Source organism: Magnolia sinica, chromosome 10 (genome assembly GCF_029962835.1).
Source record: "Magnolia sinica isolate HGM2019 chromosome 10, MsV1, whole genome shotgun sequence".
Lineage (NCBI taxonomy): Eukaryota > Viridiplantae > Streptophyta > Magnoliopsida > Magnoliales > Magnoliaceae > Magnolia > Magnolia sinica.
The window spans coordinates 46,086,164-46,107,730 of NC_080582.1; the positions used below are offsets into that span (position 1 = coordinate 46,086,164).

The window sequence follows — 21,567 nt, forward strand, 5'->3', positions numbered from 1 at the left end:
CTCTTTCTCTTCTTCCGGAACATCCAACAGAGTTATGAGTTCTAATCCCCACTCGACTCAGCCCACCAAGCCAAACCTGACTTGATTCTAAGACTCGGTCGAGTTAATATGGTGTGGCACCCACACCACTAGCAAGATCGTTACCCTAGATCATTTCTCTACATTCGAATCACACGGCTCGACTACGTTGGTCTCTTGTGGTTGAACGAGCACTGAGTGGCCTATTCAACAGTCAATCTATATCTTGGATCAAGGTCCCAGTATGAACAGAAATCTCTAGCAACTCAATGATGAAGATAAATCGGCTCACATGGAGGATCCCCACTCATTATATTTTTATTTGAGTTGATGCTTCTGGACGCTTCAGATCTATCACATGGAGCTTGGGAAATCATCAAATTGAAGCTTTGCGTCGATTTCTTTAGCGGTTCAAACAAAAGAAGATTTCAGGCGTTTTTTCATGAGTTGCCGCAAGAGGCAAAGAAGAAGGTCGCAGATCACTTCTTATTTCTCATATAGGAAACCCTAACTCTCTCACAACCGTTGGATGGGAGATAAACGGTCTGGATACTTTCTAGGGTTTCTAGCTCACTCATGCTCTTAGTAAACAAATTCTGTTTTTTGGTTTTACACAGTTGGCGGTCCGCATGAAATGGAGGGTTGGGATCACCCTTATCAACGACTAAGATGAGAGAAAACTCTCTCACTCGGATTGCCAACATAGCCAAGAAACATGATTTCCATTTTGGGAAATCTACTCGTGTGTAACCCATCTTGGGTTGGAGATTATGTGTACACACGTTTGTAGAAACATGCGAAACTAGTTGGGTTTTGGTCGAAATTGGATGCCCTACAATACGAATGATTCAAATCATTGAAGTGACCACAAGTGGTGAGCTGCAATTCAAACAAACGGATGGTGTTTGATTCAAATGGTTGTTGGCAAAAAATGGAAAGGAAGAGGGTTTCCTCTTCGACATAGCTTGGTCAAACCTAATTTGACCGGGTTTCTAGTCTAGTGCATCGCGAGTACATGCCCATTAACGCACACTCTCAAGAAACATGGGTCCACAACAATGTTGTTATAAATCTACTACATCCATTCCATTTGCAGGTTATAATTAGGGCCTTTGACCAAAATCAGGCAGATCCAAAGCTCAGGTGGGCAGTACCAGTGAATTTCCTCTATTTGTCGATTTTAATCGATCCAATGGTAAGATTTATTCTGAATTAAACATCAATGGTCAATAACACTTGATGACTGAAAATACGGGTAGCCTAATACTCTGAATACTACCAGAAAACTGGACAAAGGCTACGGATAAAAGCTGTAGCTAAAGACCTATGGCTACGGTATTAGTCCATAACACGGCTGTAGTTGTAGGTACCGTAACAATAGGTCTAAAACCTATGGCTATGGATTTAATCCGTAGCTATAGATTACAATAGCTACAAATATAATCCGTAGCAACCATTTCTGTAGCGAAAAGTACCTACGACTACAAATAATATTTGTAGCTAAAAGCAGTGCTAGATATGTAGCAATATGATGAATTTAATAACAACTGCGGTTGTTAGATTACCAGCTACGGTCAATATCCATAGCTATTGCCTACATGTAAAAAAATTATAATCATTCATTCATTCAATTACCACTTGCATATTCATTCATTCATTCAATTACCACCTGCATATTCATTCAATGACAATCATTCATTCATTCAATTACAATCACTCATTCAATAATGAATCAATTACAATCCTTCATTCAGACTAAAAATTACAATTATAATCATTCATTCAATAATGAATCAATTACAATCCTTCATTCAATCAATTACAATTACAATAATGTTGAAAATACAAATCTTGGTGAGTCTGTGTGCACTCACATATGGCCAGGTGCATCCTTCATCCACCATGGATGCGAGTATCAGTAGTCCACTTGCACATCCGACAACTATACCGATAACTTCTCTTGTGTGTCTTCTGTAATTATTTGAGGGCGAACCACCGCTAAAGGACTCTGTAACTTAAAAACAAAGAATCAATCAATTGAAAAAGGATGAAAACTAAATGTAAGGAAAACATAGAATTCCTCTTATGTAAACTGAATTAATGCTCCAAAAAGCGTTCCCATAAACAAATTTTCAGAAAAGACATCATCCAAACATGCTATGAAATAAATTTTTAGACTAAAAATTTATTTTCGCTTGGCCTGGGCCTGACTCATTGACAGTCCTACATGTGACCAGCAGGCAACAAATGGATGTGCGTATTTGAATGCGAAGACCTTTTTGTAGTCGGGATCTTGCAGGTGATCATTGTCTGCTTCAACCCCTTGAGAAAACCAAGCAGTGTAATTTGCATTAAAAAAAACTGTGTACTACAATCTTCCAAGATTTGATTGATAGAGCTAACCTTGGCCTTAGAACAAAGGGTTTATATGGTTTTTGTTGCCTTCTAAAGCTCTTTAACCTATGAAAATTTACAATAGCAGGAGGTATGCATTCATTTGCTTGTTTGAAGCGAACAAATCATCACTAACCAGTAAAAGAAAAAGAGCATCTTACCATTTTCTTAAGTTACAAAGCAGATTAGCCAGCTACTTTCTAGTTTCATGGAGTAGAGATAATACTTTACCATAGAGCCACAACACTATTTTCGTTTGGTAACAATAGCTTTATTTACATAATCACAGGAGAAGCAGAGAAATCAACATATTACAAAAGGGGAAACTGTTCCAAGAGTCAAAAGTGGCATCTTTAGTTGACATTTGTTAAAGATGGATGGCATGGTCATGATTGCCTAATAAGAGTGATTCGTTGGAATCATAAGGGTTAAAGATGAACAGTCTAGATCAGTGGATTGGACTAGGTGTCCCAAGGCACCTACGTGCACTATAACTTACATTACTTTAAAAGCAATGGAGCATCTCTCCATCTCCTCCACTTTCTCTTCTTTCTTGGCCTCAGCAGCAGCAGCTCCACCACCGGCACTTGCAGCCACTACTACCACCAGAAGGCACTGAAGCAAACATCTCCCTACATAATGATAATACAAATTAACAAGATCTCACCACCAACTTCAGTCCAATTCTTTGGAAAAACTTCCCCTTCTTTTAATGGCACGTTTATTCATAATAATCGAAATACATTAAGAAAGGGGCAGCAATTGTTCAATAAAAATAAAGATCTAGGAACATTTTGGTAATGAATTTGTCTTTTAAAAAAAACATTCAATTTGTCTGGAGGCTGAATTACTCTCATCAAACTAGTGTTTTCTAATTGCCATGTTTACTTAATGTCATTATTCCATTGTTGGGTGCCATGAAGAGATAGGAAGCCTCCAAAGATATTTTATTTGGCAACTAATGGAGGAAAAACAAACACATCATTTGGCAGAGTGGGCTGTGGTTTAAAAACCACATCAGCAAGGTAAGGGGAAAGAATCTTCTAAATAGCATTAATCGCTAACTTTTCAGTATTTATCATAAAAGCTAACTTTTTACAAATTTCTAAGAAGAGTCTGATGGAAGACTAAGAAAACTACAAATTTCTAGTCTTTTAATAACTACAAAAACCAAAAACTAATCAGTAGCAAAAATTATAACCATTCTTAGTCTTGCTTGGATGATCAGAGAACAAAATCAAACCACCTCTTCAGGATGAGTGCTTTCGGTTGGTGTAGTACACTTTCGCTAATTTATAGCCTTCCTTTTCTTCATTTTAGTATTCTTGGACCAGCACAACACAAAAGTAAAAACAACACAAAAACTAACAGTCTATGATAAAAACTAGACGATAAGAAAAGACAATGTTACCTTTTCAAGAGGTCTTGTCGATGAACTAATGGTGCAGGAATCAAATATAGTGAAAGTTAGATCATTTATGCTCTTCCATAGGCTTAAATGAGAAAATAAATAATTATACTCCAATGAACAAAAAGACCTACTTGCAAAATTCAAAATTTTGAGAATTGAATATTTTGAAATTCAAACAACCCAAAAAAAAAGGGTTAAAACAACTAGAATTTCCAAGCATATTTGAGCAGTCCCACCTATAAAATTCAAACTCTATATGAATCTATATGAACAGAAACACAGGAACGACTAAATCTCCAACCACATTCGAGCAGTCCCACCTCATGGTGAATTTTGAAAGAAGTTATAGCAGAAACTAGAAAGTATAGAAACTAGAACAGATCCTGATTGTAACTTTGCAACTGAAAATGATGGTTAACATTAAGTAGATAAACCAGATGCAACTGATAACTATTATAGTTTCATTCATACAAACTAGTTCACACAATGTTCCTAATATCGAAGCTCCATTCCAAATAAAATCTTTGAAACCATTAGTGTAATGACAAAAAGAATAAACAAAATTTATAATAAAATCAAAGGAAATAAGCACTACCAAAGGATAGAGAAAAGGTAAGTGCATTATCAAACTGATTCAATTTAGAGAGCAATTGAATGAATGAGATTGCGGATAGTAAATTGGGAAGATTGAATACCTGTCCAAATGCAAATATGGAATGATTAAATCCAGCTAGACAGATAGTAAAGAACTAAATTTTTAAGGAAATTCAAATACTCTCACAATCTTTAAAATCACAAATGAAACATGTGATAATAGTCTCAAATTGAACCCACAACCTCAAGGTAGCAGCAAAGCTCCATTCAATTGAGCTGTAAAATATATGATTCTTACAAAATTTACAAAAAGAAGAATATTTAAAAAGCAATACTCCATAACAATGAGAAAGTGACAATAAAAATAAGGAAAAGGCAAGCAGAACTCCCATAATGATACTTTCTTTACCTTGAAAATCTGAGAAGGATAATATACAACTTTATGAGATTCTCCTCCTCCTGATATATACTAGCCTGAACAAAGAAAACAAGCATTGCACATGAATGAATTTGTCTCATGACTTCAACTCATTTAACCTAGAGAGCATCCAAGAACCAAGGCCCACAAGTCATGTTGCTTTGACATACATCAGGATCCATAATTACATATCAAGTTCAATATTGTGCTTAAAGTGAAATCGATCAATTTCTAGACAAAACTAATAGGAAAAAAAAAAGATCACTAGATCTTTCTTTAATAAATGGGAGATTTAATATTGTTGCAGCATTTTCTTAATGATTTGTTTGCAGCGAGCACATCTGTAGCTGGCTCAGATCAACAACCTAGCTCACCAAACCATGGACTGTTCTTGCATCTTTTTCCTAACCAACTGTTTTCTTAACTGATGGTTTGCAAACAGACGGTTAAGAAAAAGCTGAAACAACAATCGAAATTTGATAGAAAAAAGACAGATTACACCTATTTACAATAGTCACTTGTCCATCAATTGGGTCAGCTTAGCATCAAATTCCTTCTCCAGTTCCACTTCTTCTTCCAAATACCTCCACTTCAGCTCAGTCTTCTTATCTTCATGCAATCGTATCAGATTCTCTCTCTCTCTACTTCAAACCCTTTAATCTAATTTGACTGGCTATCAATGAATCAAGCAATCACTTCAAGCCTACTTTAAGGACTGTTTGGATTTGTGGATTTTTTTATTTTTTATTTTTGAAGAAAATGGAGTTTTTTGGGAAACTCCATATCTAGAAAACAGTAGGAAATGAAAATTTATTTCCCATGATTGTCTTTCAACAAGATTTTCTTGAAAAAATTTCTTCATTTACAAATCTATATTCATGGAAAATTTGTTGCCAGTCTAAGCAAGGAAACTAAAAGGGGGCATTTTTCAGGAAATGAGAGAAATAGAAATGACATTTTCAAGAAATTTACAAAAACAAACTAAAAAAAAATGCCATTTTCATGGATATGACATTTCATCAATTTATATTTCAAGAAACCCAAAAAGGCCCTTAGAGTTTGATCTGAATTGGAATTTTCCAAGTGCTATGACAACGCTGCTAATATTGTGTTACAAGGGAAAAAGGTTTGAGCCTTTGACAGAAGGCTTGAATTTATTTATTTTTCTCTCAAAACTGCAGCAAAAAATTCAAGAGTTCGAACGAATGTTGTACCATTCGAGATAGGAATTGTGTTTTTTCCCCCAAATTTTTTCTGCAATTAGGAATTCACTGTCATGCTTGATTCTAAGAATCTTTGTTTCGGGCCTCTGCAATTACCCATTTCTTAAGATGTGAATCACCAATCCCTCTAGATACAACTAATGACCCTTGTAATCTCCAAACACCATGGTTGCAATTGACATAGCCCCCCTGAAAGAAAATGTTTCTCGAATCCATTAGTTTCAATCCTAAAATAAAAAAAAATAAAAAAATAGCAATGCCGACAATAGAAATCCATTAGTTCCAATCCCAAAATGCTAACAGTACAAAAGGTAGAAAGATGGAAACAACTTGTCCAAGAAAAATTAGGAAAAGATTGTGTTCATTTTGCACAAATGGGCCCATCAATATTATGGACCTCATCTTGGATGGTTTATGGACCAAAAATCAGTCAGATTGAAAGATCCTAATTGTAAAATATTCTAACTTTTCTTGATAGAATGTGAACAAGTGTTGTACTTTCTCTCTTAACCATATATTTATTGATAGCCTAATGGAAAATATTTGGTTTGTGGCCCACCCCCAGAGGTGCCTATGATGTCAACTGTTAGAATCTTTGGACAGTGGGTGTTCCACTTGCACCACTTGTGCGACATGAACACCCAAATGGTATTTGCAAAACTTTAATACCTCTACTTCAACATCCTCATCTCCATAATTTGGGAGAAATACCATTGACCCATGTACAAATAGGTATGTGACCAACAGAAGTATTTCATTCTGCTCTAAATAAACTCATCCAAACAATGGATGGTAGAAGTTGGAACATACAAGAAAGTGCATATACTCATGGCTGATCCAAGAAAAAAAAATGCTAGTCAGTTAAGGAACAACATGTTCTAAGGATAGGCATGGCTGAAATGAGGATATTGAGATTGATGATCGGTGGTGAGATGTGGAAGGATAGAATTAACCTAACCACCAAATCAGTGAATTTACAGAAGTTGGAGAGCTAAAGATACCCAAATAAAAACTCTCCACAGATTTAAGTTGGAACTGGCTCTTTCTCTTTGTTCCATTCCCTTGATTTGCTGCAACCACTTCATTCTCCATGAAAGTAGATTTCTCCACTGTAAGAATCCTGAACAGAAAAGTTCTGAACTCAAAGAACCATAACAATGCAAAGGTGCTTGTTAAGATAGCGATTTAGTAAATAGCGAGAATTAGAACCAAATAACAAGGATTCAAAGATAGCAGTAAATAAAGAAATTTATAGGGACATTCAGAGGTAATGTAGGCAATAGAGCCTTTGTCTGTTTTGGTTCTCCAGCTGCTATGTTAGTCAGACACTAGGCTGCTTCAAGCAACTGCAATATAACAACAAAGAAATAATGAAAAATTCCCTTAACGGCTGCATTGTCTTTTTTTTTTCTTTTCTTTTTTTCTTTTTTCTTTTTCCTATGAGAGGCATTAGAGAAGTAGAATATTGCACACAACCATAGAAGCACATGCACGCACCCACAATATGAATAAACATTACCAATTCATGCACTCCCAAAAACATGTAATAAACAGGAAAATCTTACTCCTAAGTTGTGAATGTTGAATAAGTGATTAGCTTCTGATTTCTAACAAGAATGACCTGTACAAGAAATGTTTAAACTAGCTATATACTACCACAACAAAAAGTCAAAATTTCTAGACTTGTTCATCTGGTGATCCAAATGAAAGACACTGCACAAGAACAAGAATTGCTCCAGCTTTGAAGGCTGCTTCAATAAGAGGCACCTTAGACTTCGACAATAAATGCCTCAAATTACAAAGTTCCTCTACCTTCCTTTGCATAGAACCTTCTTCCCTGTAATTTCAACATGATCATGATAAGAAATGAAAACTATCAAGCTAGAACAGGGAAAAGATGGCAAGCACCGAGCAAAACCAGGGAATCACCCCAATTGACGGAATTACTGCTGAAATTGTTGCTTTTTAAAAATTTATCTGTAAATTAAATGAAAATAGCAGTCATTAGTCGTTGTATCGGAGGGTATACTAAGATACTCCACCGAAAGAATTGACACATTCGTCCAACGCAAATAAGACAAGTGGGGCGACCTTTTAGTGAGCTAAAAATTCTAAACCGTTCATCTAGTGAGACTCCTCATCATGAGTTAGGCTATACCCCAATCTCTCCCCTATTAGTCACTTGATAAAAAGAAAAAAAAAAAGAATGACTATAGCTACCGATTCCACATTTTACAGGGAGAAAGATAGGTCTGATCAGACAAGATCATTATCTGATGGAAGAGATTTTTTAGCATCTTCCATTTACAAATGTGGCTCACTATATGAATGGTTTGGATAAACAATAGGTGGGGCCCACATGTACTAATTAGCCTGTGAAAAAAGTTTGATTGGACATTGTGTATAATGGTGGATTACACCAACCATTACTAGTCATCATAACTGACATGTATAAAAGCTATAAACATCTCCTCCACTCAGCTGTTTCCCCAGATTTTCATTTTCTTCTTTCAGACAAGGCATGAGGGGGGAAAAATATCAACCAACACCCAAAGTATACTTGACCATTTTTACAGTGACTCAAACCAGTTGGCCCCACCTAGGATGGGCCATGGACAAAGAAAACCATGGAGATCGTCCATCGACCTTTCCCTGTCAAATGTATACAATGTCCACTTGCCATTTTCGCCTTACATTTGCAAGATGCACTATTCACATGGTGAGCATCATTAGATCAGTGCAATTTCAAGCTCTCACCCCTATCCACCGCAGTGCCCACCCCCGGATGAAACATCATCCAGATAAATGGTGGAGAACACTCTCATGAAGGAGCGTTAATGACCCAGGTACCACACAATGCTCACCATTCGGATTTGAAGCTTGGACAAGTGGGGCCAGCATTTCAGTGATCTAAACAGTTGATATTACATGCCACATAGTTGATTAAAGAATCCTAGCCCTTCAAAAAGCTGTGGACCAATAGGCAACTAAGATAGAAAACACAACAAATGATTCATATCCAACCAAGAAAAAGTCCACATAAAATGCGGCTGGGATCTGCCAATCTCTGAAAATTTCCGTCCATTGTTAATCAACAGCAAGACCCGTCATACCAACAATTTGGATCATCCAACCAAACCCCCCACTTATACAAAATGAAAACCCGAATGGTCACTGCACCAAATTTTGGTGTTCGGCCCAAGCATTGTATGAAAAAGAAAAAGACTTTCCAAACCCAATTGCATGCACAATTTTTTTAAAAAAGGAAAATGAAAATAAAAAATAAAAGAGGGAGAGAGAGAACTAGAGCATCGATGAGCTTGCCATTCTTGTCAAGCTCCCATATGAGGATGACCTTAGGTGGAGGATGGATGGAGGAAGAAACAGAGGCATGAAGCTTGAAGGAAGGGATAAGGAATCTCAGAGGCGGAGAGAGAAATGAAGCAGCAGGAGAAGACCAAGATGAGAGGGAGAGGGCCATTTTTGAGGAGGAGAAATGATGAAATTGTTACTTACCTCTGAAATTGTTAAGTGTCTACAAACTTGCTGCTGATGCTCGAATCGCCCCCATTGACGGAATCACCATCAACACCGATGCTTTCCCTCTTGCGTAGAAGAGAGGTGGAGAAAATATCAAAAATGGGAAATAAAAATCCTAACCCTAGAAGAAGAAAAGGGGGGAAAGAAATGGGAACTAGAGAGGGCACTTGAAAGGGCCCCCATTGACGGAATCATCGTCAACACCGATGCTTTCCCTCTTGCGTAGAAGAGAGGTGGAGAAACGTTGAAATTGTTACTTACCTTTGAAATTATTCAGTGTCTATAAACTTGTTGCTGATACTCGAATCGCCCCCATTGACGGAATCATCGTCAACACCGATGCTTTCCCTCTTGCGTAGAAGAGAGGTGGAGAAAATATTAGAAATGGGAAATAAAAATCCTAACCCTAGAAGAAGAAAAGGGGGAAAGAAATGGGAATGAGAGAGGGCACTTAAAAGGACCCTCATTGACGGAATCACCGTTGGAGGTGGGGCTAGGGCATGGGGGTGAGGTGGAGGCAGGGAAAGGACATGTGAGAGATATTGGGAGAGAGGGAATGATAACAGGACCCACGAGAATGAAATACCTCGCGGTTTATTTTGACGGATTTAGTTACGGATATATTTCTTTTAGCTACGGATTAAACCCATGGTAATATAGCTACGACTTTAAACTGTAGCTAAAAGCCCCCATAGTCCGTAGCCTTTGCTCGATTTTTTGGTAGTGACCTTTTTCTCTATGGATTTAGATAGTGTGATTTTGGCCCATGGACTGAGCACTGACACCTTCAGTTTATTATTTACGGAGTCTTGTTCCATCACAATTGTGTGGATTAGAGTGTACACGAGTTGAGTTAGCTTGGTCAGCTTGCTCGACTCGACTCGGAAAAGCTTGACTTGCCTCGCCTCGAAACTGGATTCGGACCGAGTCAAGCTGGTTTTTGGAGCTCAAAAAATTTCGAGCTGAGTTCGAGCTTGCCGGAGCTCAACTCGACTCGGCTCAAACCCCAGCTCGAATTTACTCGGATCGAATCAGCTTGGTGACTTGGTCATTTTGATCTTGATGCCGCTCGCTGAGTGTTTGATGAAATGCCTCAACGAAGTGTTGTTTCTTGTACTGCTGCATATCAGGGTATTCTCGAAATAGGTATTCAAGGGGAGGATTGAAGAAATAAATCCCCACACACACAAAAAAAAAAAAAACTTTTGTAGGACTGCTCTCATATTGATCTTGATACTGGTCGCCAAGTGTTTATTGAAATGCCTGCAAAGCACTCTTACTGATTTGCATTCAAAGTATGGTAGATTGAAGATGCAATCTATGTATTTGAGAAAATGTTACATAGGCTCAAACTATGCTCGAGCTGGCCTGAGCTGTTGACCGAACCAAGCTGAGCTGGCCAGTCGTGTTTGAGCTAGGGTTAGCTGCTGGCCGAGCCGAGCCGAGCCGAGCCAAGCTGTGCCAAGCTCGACTCGGTTCAACTTGTGTACAGCTCTAGTCTGGATGCTCTTTCTTTTTTCTAAAATATAAGAGAGCGCAGTGCCCCGTTTACAGCTAGAATAACAGTAGGCTCATTAATGCCCCACTCCCTCTGAGCTAAAAAAGTTCTTAGCTCAGATGACAAGGGACTAATCTCCCTATAATAATCATATGCAGCCTTGTGAACGTGAAGAAAAAGAGAAAGACTGTGAGAGAGAAGAGACCCGCTTCATTCTCTTCTGTTGTCCTCATGTGTGGTCCATTTGTATGGATGGTATGCATCTTCCTCGGGATCTACTTGAGGATTAGACGTTCTGCCATCTTGATTCTCTAGTACTGGAATATATCATGGAGAGACTCCTTGGTTTAGGAGATTGATATCGACAGATCGGCATCACAAATATCTCTTTCGTGCACATCATGTGCAAGTATGATCTCCACCATTTATATATTGTTTATATTCTATAAATTTGATGTTATTGCAAATGGGGATTCTTGGGATGGATACCATGATCAAATTGTATTCTATTATATTTCACTTCATTTGTACGCTAGGGACCCAACAATTGACGTTAAGAATTGAAAATGGCGTGAGTGTATGGGCACACACCAAAAATCGTCATTTAGGAACGGTTTTAAACCGTTCCTAACCTCTTCAGGAACAGTTTAAAACCGTTCCTAAAATAGGGCGTTGCGCACGAACAGTTCAGAACCGTTTAGGGACGGTACTTTAGGAATGGTTTTAAACAGTTCTGTTGCCAACAATCAGATTTTTAGGAACAATTTAAAACCTTGCTTTTTTATTTTATTTTATTTTTAAAACCTAGAGAAACTTCATTGATGGAGATACGATGATAACATCTATTGCATGTTTTTATTGAAGCACATACATCTAAACCTCAACAGTAAGATTACTCTATTTACAAAATATCAAAAAAGAAAAAAAAAAAAAAAGCAGCAAAGACCATCCCAACACCAAAACCAAAATTATAAATTTGAAGAAATTCTCAAAAAATCCATTAAATAAGAATTACCAAGTGGGGCTCAAGCATTCATCCCAACTCAATCAATCCTTTTTTGGAGATTTTGAAGCTTCCTCAGACTTTGCAATCTCAAAGAGATTTGTATCAGTTTTCAGTCTGAAACTCACCCTGCAAGACGTATAGAAAGAAACAAAGTATGACATGATAACATCATTTGCAATAAACACCAACAGCGAAAACATATGCTTGGTTTTTGGTTTTTGATACAGGAGTTTCTAGATTTCATGTATCAAGGCCATCAATAACAAATCATTAAGTGCATCAAAGAATAAACTAAATTGGAAATAAACATAGTTGAAATGAAAAGAATCTGCCTCCAACAAATGAACAAGATACCTGAAGGATGAGGGCGTAGTTTTGCTTGTATGTGCTTTTTCCTGAAGTCAGTCTGTGGCTGTGGATTAAACTGCACCTTTTTGTTGACAGAATCTAGCTTGGGAAATCAAAGAATAAGAGTTATAATGCAGTTCATCATTACCAATTGTAATTTGAACTGAAGCTAATAACAGTTCTTAGCCATACTTGGTAAAAGTTGCTAAATAAAAATGTCAGAACAATCAGCTTCGATCAAAAAATGCCCATTGATTTCTTTCCTTAATAGAAAAAAGCAAAATCCTAGATAGTGAGAGAAGATAATTGACTTATAATATCTACTATTAGTAATAATTGACTTATAATATCTACACCTGAGCATTGCATAGTACCTTGTTTATCTTTGGAATTCAAGCATTATCAACCGTTGATTAGACTTTACCATTGTGGCTTTTTTTCGCTTCCGAGGGTTGGGATCAATGGATGGTCACCTTTGAAATTGAAATTGTACCTGTGCTGTTCTGCCTGTTTTACACAAAAGAAATTGAAATTGAAGATAAATAACATTATTAGTGGATCTCATGCTTCCTAACTCCCTATATACTATCAACCAAATCAAATCTCAAATTCTGATATCGAAAAGGACTACAAATCTAAATTAGGAGTGCAAAAGTTATGAGGGATTATTTACAAATACACTAACAAAATATCTAAATATTCATCATTAGTATGAGTTCAGGTCCATGGCCTTTCCACTGTATGGATATGATAAGCTAGAGTTGAATGGACGATCCACACCCTTTATTTTTCTTAGGACAGCTGATGAATGTTCTACGACTAATTAATTCCTTAAGATCAATACCTTGGTTTGAGATTTGCACATGACCTTTATAAGATAATCATCATTGGATAAAAATAGCCCAAAGCTGTGTTTTCCCAGTGAAGTTAGTTCTCTTAAGGTCGGCTGCATCAATCTTGTCGAGCTCTTGAAGTTGCATAGGAAACTATCACATTTCGGAAAAAAAAAAAAAAAACAATTAGGATATGATTCCGTGGAAACAAACATACAAGCCTGAGGGTGCTCATTTCAACAACTACCAAATATCTGGTCATCATATAGGAACTCTTTGTGTAGATAATGGCAATATTATCATCATTTATCCTTCGAAACAATAGTGTTTAATTACTAAAGAAATGCTGAAAAAGGTAAGTCTATCAGTACTTGTAATTGAACTGACAATCCTTAAGGCTACATTTGGACAGAAAAACTTTGCAAATCCAGATCTTGAGACAGCCATAATTTAGCGGGAGGAACACCTGCCGCATAAGCAATGGTTTGTCGTTTATTTTGCGTGAGCTCTCCTGCAAAATGGCAATCTAATGAGTAAGGCAAGCATGGTTCCTGCAAAATTCTATTGTTTGAAAATCCTGATTCACCGACATGGTTCTTGGACTTAACCCAAAAAAGTGTTTGTTTTCCATATGTAGCCCAAGTCATCATTGATCATGGACATAAGTCAAATAACATAATATAAGCCAATTTCAATTCTACATCTCCACAGAAATTACTGCATCTAAGAATGGTAGTAGGACACGACCACCATGCTGTAATCCATTAAAAATTATCCAAAGCACTTAAAATCTGACACCCACATCAAAATACCCTCACCCCACATCAACCTTCTTCTCTGTGGTACAACATACAGCTCCCTACTACTCTATTCATATATCCCATGATCATATAGAGCCCCCCTTCTCCACCAACCTTCACATACATTCGTCCACGTTTCTCATTCATAGTGATCTCCAGCTACTGTATTAACACCCCCAAGAAAATCAACCATTCCCTGGTATCTTGCCTTTCAACCACAGCCCTTGGTAAAGACCCATCTGACAACACACACTTCTCCACTCCTCCACTGATGCCTGTATGCAAAAATATATGAATTGGGTAATTGAATTTACATATGCAAAAACCTCAAATGCAAGTATGCACAATGTTGATTGGAAGTGCATTTATCAATCGATTAGGAAAAGAGAATATAAATGAAATTGAATTACCTGATTGTCCCAGTCAGTTCTCCATGTAAGGTAAGATAGTACAAGAGTATGAACAACCGTGCCGAACAACATTCCAATCCAAATCCCCTACAAAACAAATAAAGTAGTTCAAGACAACAGTTGAATCACTGTACCTATGCAAGTCCAGATTGAACTGCTTTCAAGCCAGCTTCACATACTCAAGCATTGTCCACAACCCCACCTATCACATTTTCTAAAGACCGCCTTCAATCATGTTAAAGGAGCGAAGCTGAAACTCCGATGAATATCTAGATCTAACAAATCTAACAATAATAAGAACACTACAATCTCCATGCCTCATCAATGGATATTGGCAAAATTCAAAACTGGATTACCCTGCAATGCTGCCAAAACAATGGGTAGATTGTATCATCTTTCACCACGACAATGTCATGCTTTCTAATTTTCAAACTGATATTTGTGCATCTTTTATCAGGCCCTGAGCAAACACCTAATTTTTGTCATCAAACATAAGAGCCAGTGCAGACACATCAACTGAGTTTCATTATGCAGCGGAAGAAATGATGGAAATCAAGACAAACAAATAAAAAAAGGTGTGTGTGTGTGTGTGTGTGTGTGTGTGTCACACAACTGATAGATATTAGTTTATGATTCAAAAGATAATAATTAAAGCCAGCCAACAAAAGTCAATTTCTTGTAGTGATGTGTATAACCCAATAGATGATAGATTGCAAAGGATTCATACTTCTCTGATCAATGCTATCCAAATGAGATGTGACAGTGATCACTGATTTTCTTATCATAAAAATCTGACAGTTGCTAGAGTAACTCCTGAAAAGTAATCTCCAGGAAGAAAGTGTCATTATTGATACATATTCTTTTTTTTTTTTTTCCTTTTTTTCTTCATAGGTAAAGAATTTCATTGCTAAGAGGAAAAAACAAATAGAGACAGGCAGCGACACACAGAAAAAAGATTGTCATTACTCATACATATTCTTGAAAGATAGAAACAAACTAATAGATGTTCTATACTAAAATATGGTATCAATCATGCAAACGCTCATTGGGATACAAGTACATGAACTTCGATGATTAAGGCTTCTTTCACTTCAGTCTTAACAAATCTTTCACAAGGAAAACCATAGAAATGCCAGCCAAATGTGCACGCAAGCAGTAAACATGGATTATGAATAGAACAACATTCCAATTGAACACATATAACATTTTAAAACTCAACAAAACCATGCTAGCATATCAGTAGCAAAAGCATGTGCCAAAAGTTCCAATATTGCTCATATAGGGCAGGTGGAAACAAACACCAAAGGTCCAGGGTCAGTAGCCACGAGCTCTTCAAAACAAACTGCTGCATTTGCAAACATGAAAGAGCTGGATGCAAGCAAAAATAATAATAATAATAATAATAATTAGGAGCTTCATGAAGAGTGCAAGCTTATTTTGCATGAAATTTGTGAACAGTAAAACCTTACAACAATAACATCACCATAACTATTGCATGCCCCATTTGCAGTCTGGTAAGGAACTGGTTGAATCACACTCAAAGGTTCATCCTGGACGTATATCGACCCATAATTCTTCCATGAATGTCCAGAATCAGCTGAAACTTGTACCATGCAACAATAACATCACCATAACTCCCACATGGAAGCAACTAGCAAGTAACCTCTGAATATGAATATTGCAATCCCAAATCCTCCAAAAGGTTGCATAAGAAAAGGCTGCAGTATGCCTGATTTTTTTTCTGCACAACAAATACTAAAGCTACTACAGTCACCTTGAAGCTTTGATACAAATAGACAAGAGAAGGATAAGATAATGAAAATTTTCAAACTGAAATTTCATTAGAACCTCTCATTTGTGCAAAAATCATTGTAGAGCTTGGTATGGGGCACACCTTTTCAATTGTATCAACGTTGAAGTCACTATGCCACTTCAGTTTTTAAGAGTTTTTTTTGTTTTGTTTTTTGAATTACCATTCACCCAAAAAACAAGGATAGTAGTTCAATAGATGTCTACCAATGCACTATTTTTCATGGTGTGGCATACCTTATGCTTATCTTGACCAATTGTTTTGCTCTTTAAACACCACAAAACTTCCATGATCACATGCAATAGACTAATGGTCTGACCCACCAGACCACAGGCCCAACTTGTCAGAACTGAAAGCCAAAGTATACATACATGTGCAAATATCACACACCAAAAAAAAAAGAGGTTTAGAGACTACTATCAATTAACAATGGGCTAGCATTTGTATTTGGCAGAGGATAACAAGTGCGCCTTTTTTTACTCTCCAAAGAGATTTGTACGACCGCAAATGTACATGTATGGGTGGATGCCAATTACTAACAAAATGCATGCAATAGTTACATGTTTAGAAAAAAGAAGAAGCCAAATTCATAGAAAGAACAAGATAAAACACATTATGGGACCCATTTTGATGAATATGTTGTATAATCGTGCCGTCCGTTCATTTTGTTGAAGGTGTGACCTACCTATCCATGCAGTCCAGTGTGGACAGCATCTAGTAGTCCACCTTAATACCCAAAAACACATTACAGACAATGGTCAAAAGGGAAGCGATTATACACCAAAGAAATGTGTACATGCACCAGGAATTCAAATGGACATTGCAATCCTCTCAAGGACATCAAAATCATATACTGACAAGAACAAATTTGTCCATTTTCATATTCAGGAGCATAGGAAACCATATTAGAAACAATGGTCAAAAGGTGGAGATTATACCCCATGAAAGGAACCTTCAACATTAATTTTAAGGTATTGTGCGACTTTCTAACTGCTATTCAATGCCTGAAAGATGGATGAGTTTGTATTTGTTCTTGCTAGACATGGCTGATGTTTCTACCTCATGATCTCTGTTTTTTACCTTTCCCAGTTCTGCCACACTTTGCTTTGACAGCATTAGGAATCAAAGCATGCCCGAACAGACTCAATTCCACTTCAGTGGACATTGTTGCTGGTATTACTGACTTGCATTTCTACCATATATAATCCAAACCCGTGGAAACATCCCATATTACTTATATATATATATATATTAATTTTGTTTGGCTGACCCTTCAACTGAAGGGTAGCTTGTCCTTTCAATTCATTGATGAGAGTAGCCCTTGTGTAGCCCACACATGAGCATGGTATGAGGGGTCCGTGCAACAAAGACACTGTGAGCCCCACTATGATGACTGCATCACATCCGGTTTGTTAGAGTGTCAGCCCAAAACAAGAGGCAGATCTAGTGGGCCACAACATGGGAAAAAGTGGGCATTGTTGCACACTATTGAAACCCGACTCTCTTTCTTTCTGCATGTAGCCGCACCCTAAAAAAAAACAAAACTAATCATAGTATAGAAGAACAATGATGATGAACTCTGCTTTTGTTCACAACATCTAATAAGCATATAACAGCCGAAACTGAAATGAAATACTAATTGTTGGCATTATATTTCATAGACAGCCAAAATAAGTAGACATGTATGTGAAAATGTACATGTACATGCCAGCTGAAACTGAAAGAAAAGACTAATTGTTCGCATTATATTTCAAAGACTGCTGCCTAATAGCCTAGTGGAAGAAAAAGCATCACTTTGGATGAAAGGTGTTACCTTGCAGAGATGGTGCATGAGAGTCATCTTGCTGATAAGGGCATGTGTGTCAGTGAGTTCAAGAGTTGGCAATTATCATTAGTTTGGTTTCTAGGAAGCTTTGTCAAAGAAATGTACTCACCAAAGATCACATGAATCATAAGCAATTAACGTGTCAAGAGTTAAACCTTCCTCAATTTTCACCAGTCCACTTCTTAACTTGCAACCATCACCATCCAAACAGATAACTGCCTACAAGTTAATAGTTATATAAAAATCAGTGGTAGACAATGATTTTCCATTCTGGATACCTCCACCAAATATCACAGAACTTCAACTGCTAAAAAAAATTACATTCTTTGTAACCGAACTGGAATCGGACCGTTAAAACCGATTCGGTTCTGGATCCGTTACACGGTTCTGGGTTTTTTATAATCCAGCCCAATTGCATGTTTTATTTTATAATCTAGGCCATGTCCATTCATGTTGTGATCCATTTGATGAATGGTTTAGATATTGTATAAGGTGTGCAAAAATACATTTATAGAAACAATTAAATAGTGCATTGTAAACCATAAATCATGAGTCAAATATGGAAACAATCAAAGGGTTCCTGGTTCGGTTCTGCAGTTCAGATCCGCAGTTCAGTTCTACGGATCGGTTCATGGTTCGGTTCAATTCTACATACCCCCAAATCGAGAACCAAACCAATGTAATCAGTTCTTTGATTTTTGGAACCGAAACCGAAACCGATGCACTCTAGAACCATCACCATCCAAACAGATAACTGCCTACAAGTTAATAGTTATATAAAAATCAGTGGTAGACAATGATTTTCCATTCTGGATACCTCCACCAAATATCACAGAACTTCAACTGCTAAAAATGATTTGCCATTCATTCTAAAAGAAATAAATGCTGGTGGGATTTAATGCCATTTTCAATAACGAATACAATAACCACTCCTAAAAAATTCACTGTGCAGTTCTCACCAAGAAGATCAACATCATCTGAAGACCAACTGGAATCAGCTACATGAATCCTGTTCTGCCATTGCACTCCATCAAGGACCATTCTCTCAGTTAAACTAGTTCTCATGAATTCCCTTGCCTGATAGGAGCATGGACACACCAATAAACTGTGTACTACAATCTTCCTCTTAGAACTATGAATCATTGCCAATGACCTATTGGACATGAGTCAAAGGATGTGATCCTATGCGCAGCAACAAATCTACACAATTTGGAAGGGATGATTTCAGAAGAAATAGTAGATATTGGAAGCATTAACTCCAAGTTAGAACAAGAACAAATGTAATGCTAATATGTTGTATGACTATTCAGTACCTACATTCTTTGGTCATATATTGGCTCTTATAGTTGAAAGAAGAAGAAGAAGAAGAAGAAGAAGAAGAAAAAAAGTAACAATATTCTAAAGTTGAATAGAACTACTTCCAAGTTTCCACCCAAGATTGAAGGGCAGTTTGAATTTTGTCCTGGTGCATTACCTTGAACATAATGGATAAACTTGTCCATTTGTTTGAACCAAGATTTAGAATATTGGTACTGAAAATCATTACCCATTGTCCACATGATGTGATTTGTACGTGTCACATTTACTCGTTCATCAACCAAAGGCAAAAGTTCCAAAAAAAGGAGTCAAATTATAATTTAAAAAAATAATTTTAATAATAATAATTTTAAAAAAAAAACAATAGAAACAAAATCTGATTTACAAAAACTGAAAGAAAACCAAAGATTTCTAGAGATTTCAAGTGATTATGTAAAAATAAGATGAAATGTAGAACCAAACCTTGAATCTCTGATCAAGAGGCAGAGATGCAATAATAAACACAGGAAATTCATCAACTGATGTAAGAAAACTCAAATTAATATATATATATATATATATATATACATATATACACACACATACATACCTTGCTATGATCCCTCTCAGGTTGAGTAGAACACATGTTCATCTCATTTGTACTCTTCTTTATTATGAGGCTTTCATGGGACCAGAGCTATACAACCAGGTTCGGTATATCATCTTCTATGTTTCCACATAACATATCTTCCCCAGATCAGCCTGCATGCACCTACGTCTCAGACCTGAAGACTCGCAGTTTCTCAGCTCCCATACACCATCCAACAAACGGACTTGAACCCATCCGCCAAAAATCCCAAGCCCCTAAAACCCCAAACACTCTTCCCCTCCACTCCAAAACCCCCAAAATCCATCATTGACCAACTCTGTCACCACCATCTGCCATTACCCAAAATCCACCACTCACCTGAATCCGGTGTTCAGCCGCCATCTCCCGCTACCCAGAACCCAAATCTCACTTCACCTATCCATAAAACACTTCACACACCACCATCTGCCACTGCCATCAGCAATACATCCGAACCCGAAAAACCTTCAAAACACCCACCTACACCAGCAACACACATGAACCTCAAAACCCTCATCATCATCCATCAAATACCCATCCCTTTCCAACCCGACACCGCCATCTCTATCGTTGCCTCCTACTATTCTCGCAACTGCAAGTGCCTCCACTCGTCACTTCGCCGTCAGAGTCATTAGCCCCTGTTTTTCAACAATCTCATATCCTACGACCATTCTCAGGTTATACCTCATTGCTTTGCATCAAAACTTCGCAACCTTGTTGCCTAGTATGAAAGAAACCCTAAATGAATCATTAGAGGGTAGAAAATCAGGGAAAAGAAAGACATGTAGATGCATCAAGCAAGGAGAGACATTCCAAAATCATGGAAGAAAGATCTCATTTCTTTAAAGGAAGTCAAGATTTTCAATTGGAATCATAGAAAAGAGAATGAGAAATTGCTCACCTTTCCAACTTCGGAGAGAGAGAGAGAGAGAGAGAGAGAGAGAGAGAGAGAGAGAGCTAGGCCTTCAAAATTTCTCCATTGCAATTCAAAGACCGAAATGAGATGTGTGTGTGTGTGTGTGTGAGAGAGAGAGAGAGAGAGAGAGAAGTTTTGGTGTTGAAGGAGTGTAGAGAAGAAGAAGAGCAAGACGAGCAAGAAGGCAGAACAACGAGATTTGAAGAGAGAGAGAGAGAGAGAGAGAGAGAGAGAGAGAGAGAGAGAGAGAGAAGTTTTGGTGTTGAAGGAGTGTAGAGAAGAAGAAGAGCAAGACGAGCAAGAAGGCAGAACAACGAGATTTGAAGAGAGAGAGAGAGAAGCGAGACGAGAGATTGAAGAAAAGGGAAAAGCAAAAGAGCCCTAAAAATGTACGTGGAAAGAGGGTACAGTCCTTGCATTCAGAAATGGTTTAGAACCTTGTGCAATTAGAAACGGCTTAATAACGTTTCTGAACCAAAGCACTAGCGATACCTAATAAACAATTTTGGTGTAGTGTGTAATAATTTTAAGTTAAAAGCAATAAATGGTATCTTTTAATGCCTCTCATTAAGAACTGTGATCAGTAAATGGCATTAGAG

The 21,567-nt window shown here is 37.3% G+C and overlaps 1 protein-coding gene and 1 long non-coding RNA gene across 5 annotated transcripts; both read right to left on the reverse strand.

Moving 5' to 3' along the window:
- Positions 1-12,037: 12,037 nt before the first annotated feature.
- On the reverse strand, positions 12,038-15,041 carry LOC131258352 (uncharacterized). 2 transcript variants are annotated; one of them, XR_009178068.1, is made up of 4 exons: positions 14,628-15,041; positions 14,494-14,580; positions 12,457-12,549; positions 12,038-12,228 (listed from the first exon to the last, which is right to left on the reverse strand). It is a non-coding gene; the product is annotated as an uncharacterized LOC131258352 (long non-coding RNA). The 2 variants fall into 2 exon arrangements; XR_009178069.1 differs by having other exon boundaries at positions 12,457-12,553.
- Positions 15,042-17,914: 2,873 nt separating this feature from the next.
- On the reverse strand, positions 17,915-19,741 carry LOC131257454 (uncharacterized). Of its 3 annotated transcripts, XM_058258296.1 has the most exons (4): positions 19,603-19,741; positions 19,088-19,328; positions 18,238-18,343; positions 17,915-18,147 (listed from the first exon to the last, which is right to left on the reverse strand). In XM_058258296.1, the coding sequence occupies exons 2-4, from the start codon at positions 19,290-19,292 to the stop codon at positions 18,054-18,056; spliced, it is 405 nt and encodes a 134-aa protein (XP_058114279.1). In that variant the 5' UTR covers positions 19,293-19,328; positions 19,603-19,741; the 3' UTR covers positions 17,915-18,053. The 3 variants fall into 3 exon arrangements, 2 of the variants coding, with proteins under 2 accessions (XP_058114279.1, XP_058114278.1); XM_058258295.1 differs by lacking the exon at positions 19,603-19,741 and having other exon boundaries at positions 19,088-19,359; XR_009177416.1 differs by lacking the exon at positions 19,603-19,741 and having other exon boundaries at positions 17,916-18,147; positions 18,238-18,347; positions 19,088-19,359.
- Positions 19,742-21,567: the final 1,826 nt, after the last annotated feature.